Here is a 9,907-nt window from a genome sequence, read left to right as displayed (position 1 = left end):
ACTAGCCAAGTGTACAAAAGCTTGAAATTGCTCTCCTAAAGACACTTCTCTGCATACTTAATTAAAAATTTTTTGCGGAGTCTTAACTGTGCCTGTGAGCATTAAAGAAGTGTAAGAATTCTTGAACGGTAGTATGTTGCCGAGGCTTAAATTTGGAGCTGGAAGCTGTTTTTCCTTATATCTAAAGTGAGCCAGTTTGTAGTTAGGAGACGCCTTTGCCCGAGTCAGGCGGGAGCTGAGGAGGGGACATCAGGCCAGGGCAGCCCCCTTTCCCAGCCGGTGGACGCCAGGAATGGTGTCAGCCCCGCCGGGAGGTGGCCGGAGCGCGGCCCTGGCACGGAGCGGGGCCTGGCACGCAGCGCTCTCCGCAACCGTGCCGGGACGGAGCAGTCCGAGCACGGAGCGGGGCCTGGGCACGCAGCGCTCTCCGCAGCCGTGCCGGGACGGAGCAGTCCGAGCACGGAGCGGGGCCTGGGCACGCAGCGCTCTCCGAGCCCTGCCGGGGACGGGACAGAGCAGGCACGGAGCGGGGCCTGGGCACGCAGCGCTCTCCGCAGCCGTGCCGGGAATGGTGTCAGCCCCGCCGGGAGGTGGCCGGAGCGCGGCCCTGGCACGGAGCGGGGCCTGGGCACGGAGCGGGGCTTGGCACGCAGAGCTCTCCGCAGCCGTGCCGGGACGGAGCAGTCCGAGCACGGAGCGCGGCCTGGGCACGGAGCGCTCTCCGCAGCCGTGCCGGGACGGAGCAGTCCGAGCACGGAGCGGGGCCTGGCGCGGAGCGCTCTCCGCAGCCCTGCCGGGTGCAGGACGGAGCAGTCCGAGCACGGAGCGGGGCCTGGCGCGGAGCGCTCCCCGCAGCCGTGCCGTGTGCGGCACGGAGCGGTCCGGGCACGCTGCAGGCCCTGCTGCCGCCGCCCTCCGCCGAGTTCTCTGCCGCCGCCACGGCCGGGCCCCGCGCTCCTTACAAGGGCTCTCAGTCCGTGCTTGCAAGCGGCAGTGTCCCTCTGAGAGAGGGCAGAGCAGAAGAAATGTCATGCCTGTGTGGCGGCGCGGAGGAGGGCTTCTCTCCTGCACAAGAAAAGAGGACGAGCAGCGGTGAGACCTGAGAACGCCTCGCTCCCGGGTCAGCAGACGTGCCAGCTCCCGAGCCGCCAGCTGGGAAGGGACTGAGAAGGGGGATCAGATCTGGGGGTCTGCAACTCAGCACGTCCCGTGGATTTCCTTCAGGGATGGCGGGGACACAGCAGGCAGCTGGCAAGGAGGATCAGATACTCCGTCCTGCATTCACCTCTGCAGCTCCCAGTCACTCATCTCCTCATAGCTGCAGTAGTGTGTCATATACATTTGGGATCTTTTTTGACTGACTTGAAATAAATTGTACTGAAGTTAAGAGAATTACAGTACCCTCTCTGGACTGAAGTCTGCTCTCTGAATGTTTCTTTAACGCCTGACATCCTGACCATTTAAAAACCTTCTCATTTTTAAACCCCGTATCTGTCTCACAAAGAATTCTCCTGTGCTTTTCCCCATCCTTATTTATTAATTTTGTTCCCTTTCTTGAGTTCTCTCTTTGTGTTCAGCTATATCTCATTATTTTTGTGGCGTTTCTGAGATGATTTTTTCTGGGCAACCACTTGATTTGGAGAGGAAATGATCTCTTTGTAGGGCAGCATGTTTTATTCATGGATAAAGTGATTTGTGGTTTTATCCTTAAAAAGAAAGACGAATCAGTTATTCAACCTGCCAAGACAAAATGATGGTGACAGTTCGTCACTGTTAGGTAATCCATTCTTGCTTCAGCAGAGGCAGAAATTACTTCCATGCTGTTCCTTGAGTAAAGCATCACCTCATACTGAAGAAAATAACCAGATTCTGAATATATGTTTCTCATCTCAGTATTAGAGATAAGAAAATTAAAATACAGGGAGCTCGTGTAACTTATCTAAACTCCTAAAGCAAAACAAAGGATTTACTCCCCATTTATGCATAATCTAACTCTCCAAATTGAAAGTCCTTATTCCTGGTTTCAGCCATATTGCTATTTAGTATCCACACACATCTCTTTTACATGCTGCTCACATCCTACGCTGCTAGGTCCTGCTGCAGTTTGGGTGCGTTTGTGAGGTGTCAAATTTCAACACTGATTTTTTTCTAGGTATTCTAGCCCTTCTCCTGCCTTGACTTCTTAGAAACTTAGTGGCAATATATATCTCATTATTTGTCATTTAATCCCTCATTTTTCCTTGCAAACTGTTGGAAGCTGCTTGGCCAACCTTTATGAGCTTCCACACTGCCAGCTAGATGCTGTTTTACCAGTGCAAGCATTTGCTCTCATACTCAAGTCACAGGTTAGGAAAGTAGAGTCTGTGTCCAAAGAGTGGGGCATGTCTGGAGGAGCTGCAGTGAGCACAATCATTGCAGTAGTAAAGCACGTCAGTATTAATAGCAGCTGCCTCAGCTGTCTTTTTACTATACCAGAGCCACGAGCACAACACACATATGAAACAGCTCAGCTGGGAATCAAATGAAATTCATTAAAGGGACAAGAATGTCTTTACTATTTACCCTGCTACAAAATCCTGAATTTGGACGCTTGCTGGTTCTCTCAATACTAATCTACTGTTTGCTTCATTGAGTTCTTCAGCTTGGGGCCTCTTTGTGGAGGCAGAAATAGACTAGAAGAGCAGTAGTAGAACATGGACACTGCAATAGCAGGTACCCCTCAGCAAGTGCAAACCTTGCTCTGAGCCTGCTCCATGAGATAGCCTGGGGAGTTTCTCCACAGATGTTTTTTCTAGTGCAGCGTAAGTTGCACCCTCTGCTACCAGAAGTCTCAAATTTGCCCTCTTTGCTTGATCTTGGAAGAAAAATTTCAGAGGGGAGGAAGTTTTCTCGTGGATTGATAATGGAAACAGATGATTTTTACTCCTCTGGGGTGTCATTAGCTTTGATTTGGAATAGAAACTTCAGTAAATTGTTTACACATCTCCCTCACCTTGCTACATTCTTGGTAGTGTAGCTGCCAAATGACAGAAATTGTATTTCAGAACCACAAGCAGAAAATGCCTCATAATAGTCAAAACTGTGATTCTAATTACTGTGACATTGTTACACACTAGAGCTGTTATATAAGATTTAAAAAGAATATACAATACATCATTACAATCTGCATGAGTGAGTGTTAATGGACTGCAGTTCCAGAAAAAAGTTAATCAAAACAAGACAGTATTTTGCCTGCAAATAAAATTACTCCATCCATGGAAATTGTTCCTGTTAAAAGTCAGCAGCAGAAGGGTTCCTCTCACTTTGCTTAAAATCCATACAGTCTAGATGTCTATATACAAGCTATTATTCTCAGGTTCAGTTTATACGCAGTGGAGCAAATCATGCATTTGTGGGGTATGTCTCATCCTATAGAAGGTGTCCAAGGCATAAGCTGAATCACAACCAAATGCAACTCTTTCTTTCCATTAACTGTGAAGGGAATTGAGAAGAGTAACTCATCTGCAGATGTCTTCATTGACAATATCTGTGTTTAGTTAGATGAAATATCTCTAGAGGGGTATATCCTGTCCTTTCTTAAGCCTTGCTACAGCCCCTGAAAATGAGACAGAAGAAAGTGCTTTTAGGAGGTCTCTCTCTCTCTTAGGGAATAGGCTATTAAAGTTCTCAACACAATGCTCCTGAGCATCTTCTTTCTTCACACTGATGATGGTCTTCTTTTCTCAAAGAAAAGTGAGATTTGCCAGTTTTTATTAAGTGGTGAGTTAAAGAAATTATCATGCCCCTCAGTTTATGTGTATCTTCTGCAGTCACCAGACTTGTAAAAAGAGTGTTCTTGAAGAAAGTTTTTCACTGGCATGAAGATTCACCATGCTTTTCCTGTCAGGAATCTCTGGCAAATATATATTCTGAAAAAGATGATCAGCTAAAAAGAAAGCTATGGAGCCCTGCCTGGTGAAAAAGATCTTTTGTATCAGTCATAACCATGTTCCATTTGCAGAAAAATTGCAACCCACCACGTTAAAAAAAGATGGTGAAGATAATCTGCTTGGGTAAATTATGGCATCTTCAACAGTGAAGGGTATTAAGAACAGACAAAGTAGGAGTGATGAGGATGAATCTTAGGTTTCTATGACTGCCTATATTACTTGATTGAAAAGACAATAACTTACCTTCTAATATGGCAACAGTTGCTTTGCCTTTCACTGTTCACCTCTGCATTACCCATTTTGGATATTTGTAGTCTTGATACAACCATAAAATGCAAATTATAGCTTTATTATACTCAAGACAAGATACAAGAGGAAACGAGGAGAAACTGTATGTAATCAATTGAAAGCAAAACACTGAACAAACTACTTTATTTCACACTGAAAGCACATGTAGCCTTGTGGGGTGAGTTGGCTGCTTCTCAATGGGAATATGGCAGTGCTGCTGCAGATGGCTGGAGGATGAACCCTGAGGGCCATTCCGTGGGTGCTGAAGAAGCTCAGCAGCTGCAAGGCCATGGCTTCCTCTTCTTCTTACACACTTGTTCATGGGAGAAAAGATGAGAAAGGAAAGGAGAAAGCAAAGGGAGAAGATTGTAGAGTGCATCATTCCTAGGGGGACCATACTTACGCCACATGTAAGATTAGGCAGCAAGGCAGGTGTGAAGAGTTGCCTGCCTAGTCCAGCTGTCATCCTGAGAACACAGGTGTCCCCAGTTGTGCTGGTACAACTTTTCTCTGGTTCTCAACCAGTCAATACAGACAGATGAAAATTAACCCTAAAAAAGCTTTAGGAAAGGAGGATCGTTTCCTCCAGCTCAGGGGTGGCACTCCAGTCTCTCATTAAGTTGAAGGAGCAATATAATGTGGCCGTGGATAGGAAAAAATGGCTAAGGATTTCCTTACACAGGGAATGATGGATCTCTGCTGTAGTGGAACTGCAGCTGGATAGTGTTACTATTCTTCTTGTGAAATTTAATTTTATACACACTTCACTTTTGGAATTATTCTGCATTTTAGTTTTGTTGAACCTTGTTTGTTGTTTTTTTAGCATTTAAAAGAAAGCATTTGTTTATTTTTGGCACAGCTGACTGTGGGCTTGTTTAGCTTTCTTTATCACATATTTTGCCAGTTTAATAAAACTCAGTGTTTGTTGAACAGTTTATTGCTGTAAATGCAATTGCAATGAAACAGAAAGCCTCAAGGCATTACTGAAATATTGCAAACCACCAAGCAATATATACAAGCCTTAGAAAAACTGTTCCGTGATCTCAAAATTGGAGGCAGAAAAAGCTCCAATTAAATCAATACTTAATTCAGCAGAAAAATCAATGTTTTATACACTACCAGATTTAGAATTTTTTCAGGGATAACATCTGTCCTACAGATCAGAATCTTCTTCAGTGCAGTATTGCAGCAGTAGGAGCACTTCCAGTTTGCAGAATAGCACAAGTTAGCAGGTGATTTCTTGAAAGGATAACTATGTGTGGCATGAATGTGAGCACATACATACTCTGAGTGCCATATGGGCTATATTTATTTGGTGTATATATGCAGAGGAGAAAGAAGTATATGTGTTACATTTCATATAATAAAACAGGTGGTGTTTCTTTTTGTAAAACACTTTTTGTCTTTGTCATGCTTTTCTGTGAAGGCAGAAAAAATAAGCAGGAAAAAAATGTGAAGAATTTCAATAACAAAAGGTGCTATAAAAATGCTATTGACCATAAAGTGTTCAAAATAATTGTAATTATTTTACACTAAATTTCCAGTGTGACTTTCCTAATTTTCCTAGTCTTTTGGACTGGGACCTCCACTGCCTTTGGGAATCCTTTCCAGATTTTCAGATCAGCTAATGAGTTCATCAGTATTCAGGTATTATTGTGATAATAAACAAAATTACCTCCAGCTTCTCATATGCTGTAAATGGGTAAAGCAGATCATCATCATCATATGTATAGTATTTATAATATTGGCATTTGAGTGACTCTGGAAACCATGCCTTCTTGCCTCCAGCTTTCCTTGTGAATTATCCACCACCATTCTGCAACTGTTACAAGATGTAATAGTGTGCACTGGGTGGATGTGCATATTTGGCTTTTTAAGTCCTGGCAGTAGAAGCTAGATGGAATTCCTCAAAATAACAGCAGGCACCTGCACCCTATTGAGAATGTTATTAGTGGGAGAGAATAAAGATCTCAGCTTGTCCAAGGATCTGTGTGTCTTATCTGCTCCAAACACAGATGTGGCATATCTTGCTAATGCCTCCCAGGCTGATGCTCATTAGCTTTCTTCCTGGTCCTCAGAGCTCTTAAGCAACCTCTTATGGCTCACTTACATGCTGACTTCCTTGGTGAAAGGGCAAATAATGAGTAATTTGTGCCATCTATTGCCTTACTGCAGTCTGTAAGCGTCATTCTCTGAAAGCCAGAGAGAATGGGGCTCATTGTACAACCTCTGTGTGGACTCTAGACCACACAGAGGTTGAAAACTTTTAAGAAGCATCACAAATCTGTACTAAAACATGCAAGAGATTTTGAATACATTATAGTCTTGATAGGCTTTTAGATCATGATTTTTAATTGTCATAAGCTCTCTAATTTGTGTGCTTCAATAACAGAGTGATGGGTGGACTTTTCATGTTGACTAAGGGATAGGAGATCAACTTGGACAATGAATTTTCCAAATATCTCCCATTTTGTCACTGTGCTGCAAATCTCCTGGCCTGAACATCTTGGAAAATTCACCAAAGTCATACAGCTCTCTGATTGTCTGTCTGCCCAACAAACATTTGGTCCACATTCTAAGTGGTGTGGTGGTTGCTTCATGCTGCATGACTAGGCTTATTATTATTATTATTATTTACAGCATTTCTGTGAATATTTTCTTTAAGTCTATACAATCATTTCACATCTATTGTAACAGGAACATTTTCATGGCACTCGTAAAGTGATGAATGGGTTGGGGACATTTTCTGGTACCACAGGGATCCTTTTGCCTGCTGGCCTACTCTTCTGAGGCCTGAAACTCACACTGTACTCCTCTTTGAGTTCTGTCCTTCTGCCATTGCACTCATCTTTAACATTGCATTGCATTCATCTTTAACAAGGACTCCTCTCTAGGCAGACCTACCTTCTTAGCCTGGATCTGAAGTTCCACTTTTTCCTCTTCCAGCTTTCTGAGTATCACTCTGCCTTTTGTTCTTTCTGATGATCTAAATATCCTGATGATTTCTACTCAAGATGTGACTATTGACTATGCCCGCTATATTTCCTCTCTACTTCTTGATATAGAATCTTGTTTTTCTTCCACCTTTCCTTTCATTTGGTCGTGTGATGGCTTACACAGTCTCAGATGAATCTTTTGGATCTTCTCATAAGCTCGTATCTACAAACCTGATTTTTCCTCTCCTCCTCCACTGCATGCTTCTCTTGACTTTGTTATGGACTCCAGATGTATTTCTGGATATTCTCTTCCTCAGGGCCTATCAGATGACTGAATGCAGCACAAACTTCTGTTGAATGCTCAGTGGTTACATTCAACTTACAACTGTATTATGCAGATAATCCTTTTTCTCTGCAATTTTCTAGATCTCTTCCACTTCTCTAGCAGCTACAGTCTTCTCTGTCTTAAAAGTAAAAAACTCACCTCAGCAACCACAAAAACCAGACCAACTCCAACCTTTCCATCTTTCTGTTGTTTACCTGCTGTTTTCCTTAATTAAAGGACTCAGATATTGACAAATTTGAAGTTTCCTTGCTTTAAAATAAATGTTTCACTATGTAAATACAATATTTGACAATGCAAATCTAAAAGTTGCAGAGCTTTGCTTCCACAAAAATATTAACAGTGATAATCATACTGGTTGAGGATGAAACTGGACAACTGGTAACCTGAATTTCATGCCTGTTCTATGACGAGACCCTGTTATGTAAAGGAAAAGACTTTAATCTATCTATGTCCACTGAAGTTTCCAACAGAGAGTTTTCCTGCATTAAATCCTGAGGGCAGTTAATGAATCCCCTATGTCCCTATGGAGGTGATCCTATAAGCATCCCAAATGTGGCCTGACTAGATTCTTCATTGCTTACCATGTGTGCACAGCCAGGAATCAAATCAAGAGGGTAGAATCAACTCTGCCTTCTTTATTCTTCACAGTATGCTTTAAATAGCCCCACTTTATAACAGCCAAGTTTCAATAACAGTAAATAGTATGAGCTGCTGATATAATGAATTTTAATGTATACTTCGTTGGAAGCTACTTTTAAAAGGATGTCTATTATTACATTTTTCTGTTGAGGCTGGCAAGCATGAGAAGGTTTTTCCTAAATTCTGTAATAAGCTACTTTCTATGCTGAAATATATCTGCAAACACGTCTTTGGTCTTCTTTCACATCTCACTAGTTTTTTGTAAAGGCCAGTAGCACACTGTTAAAGTGAATATTATGCCTTTCCAAAACTACGTAAGCATACATCCAACTTCCTTGGAAATTCAAAGGCATAATCTAACCATATATTTTCACACAACCACTACTTTTGTTTTGTGTCCTAAGTAATAAAAACTAATTGCATTGATATCATTGTGAGAAGATCAAGCAGATATATGACCAACACCTAAGTAAGTTTTAATGGGATTGTGCTGGAAGTATGAGTTTAAAAGGCATTATTTTTCCTTTAAAGCCAAGGATTAATTATATAATCTGTTTTTAACTGAGTATTTCCTCAGCATTTCTTTTTTTATTACTCATTTGTGATTCTGTAGAACCCCTATTTTTTGAAAAGGCAGCAGTGATTATAAAAATGCATAATGTGCCCTTTAAGGTCAGTAAGTAGAACACTGGTGTAGGATCTGTAAAAATTAACACCTTTGAATGCCACAAAAAGAAATGTATATGGTAATTTCTTTTTAATTTCTGCTATAGTCAATTCTAAGTATTAAATTTTAATCTCTTCAGATGATTGTGAGTGGCTATGCATACAGACTTATCAGGGAATCCAAAAACCTCTCTAAAATAATCAACTGCTCTTGTCTAACAGTAACTTTTCTAAAAAGGACCAAAGAATAAGGGAAGTTATAATCTCAAAATGCACTCCAGACCTCCCTCAAACACAGCTTGACATCAGCAGCCCTTTCTTCCAGTAACTTGCTTATCTTAGAGCTTCTGAAAGCAAGTCACAGAGGGAAGCTTTGACTAGGAAGGAAGACAGTTTATGTGCTGAAATTGCTTTCTGTGGAAACCCAAAGAAACTGTGCATATGTCTTTAGACTAGTTCTGCAGACGAAAAAGAAAACATGGTGAATGGTGAGCATTTTAACAGCTTCCCTCTTGTGTAAGACATCATACTGTGTCATTTACACTGATAACATCTCTTGAAGAACTAGCATCATAGAAACAGAAGTGAGAGCGAATGGCTAGATCACCTTTGACTATAGTAACAACCGTCTGGATGCTATGAGGTAAGTATCCATGATGCTCCTACAGTGGAGCTGCCTCTAGTGAATGAACCCCAGGACCCAAATTCCAGAATGAGAGCTTTCTGGTGAAAGACTCCTTTTAGTGAGAATTAAGAGGGTTATTGAAACTTCATGTACTTCTCTAGTAGTACAAAAAAGCCCATGGCTGTGGGTGATGCTATTCAGACTGTCATATGCTGAAATTCTTAGTGGGTGAAAGAGCTGCATTACCCCTGGGTCACATCTCAGAGGCTGTGGTCTGATGGGGTCAGACATGGTGCCACATCCAAAGAGCAATGGTCTCTGGCCTATACCTCCTCCTGAATTACATCCAGGAATCCCTTGGGAAATTGCCAGCTAGCCTTGGCACAGCCATCACAGGGACTCTCCTGGCAATTTAACGGTGGAGGCAGTTAATTTCCTGGGAAATATTTGATTTACTAACCTAGATGCAGTCACTGAA

General features: G+C 42.3%; 1 protein-coding gene across 1 annotated transcript; it reads left to right on the top strand.

Moving 5' to 3' along the window:
* The first annotated feature begins 292 nt into the window (after nucleotides 1-292).
* Nucleotides 293-1,367, top strand: LOC121355294. Its single transcript, XM_041470568.1, has 2 exons — nucleotides 293-1,120; nucleotides 1,225-1,367. The coding sequence occupies exon 1, from the start codon at nucleotides 293-295 to the stop codon at nucleotides 1,094-1,096; it is 804 nt and encodes a 267-aa protein (XP_041326502.1). The 3' UTR covers nucleotides 1,097-1,120; nucleotides 1,225-1,367.
* Nucleotides 1,368-9,907: the final 8,540 nt, after the last annotated feature.

The sequence above is a fragment of the Pyrgilauda ruficollis genome, unplaced genomic scaffold, assembly GCF_017590135.1.
Source record: "Pyrgilauda ruficollis isolate IOZ18807 unplaced genomic scaffold, ASM1759013v1 scaffold25, whole genome shotgun sequence".
NCBI classification, from domain to species: Eukaryota; Metazoa; Chordata; class Aves; order Passeriformes; family Passeridae; genus Pyrgilauda; species Pyrgilauda ruficollis.
The sequence above is the reverse complement of the archived record's forward strand: the minus strand, read 5'-3'. Positions and strand labels throughout refer to the sequence as shown.

Excerpts from the sequence above, each read along its gene's own strand:
- LOC121355294 (XM_041470568.1), top strand. The coding sequence starts at position 293 with ATGGTGTCAGCCCCGCCGGGAGGTGGCCGGAGCGCGGCCCTGGCACGG.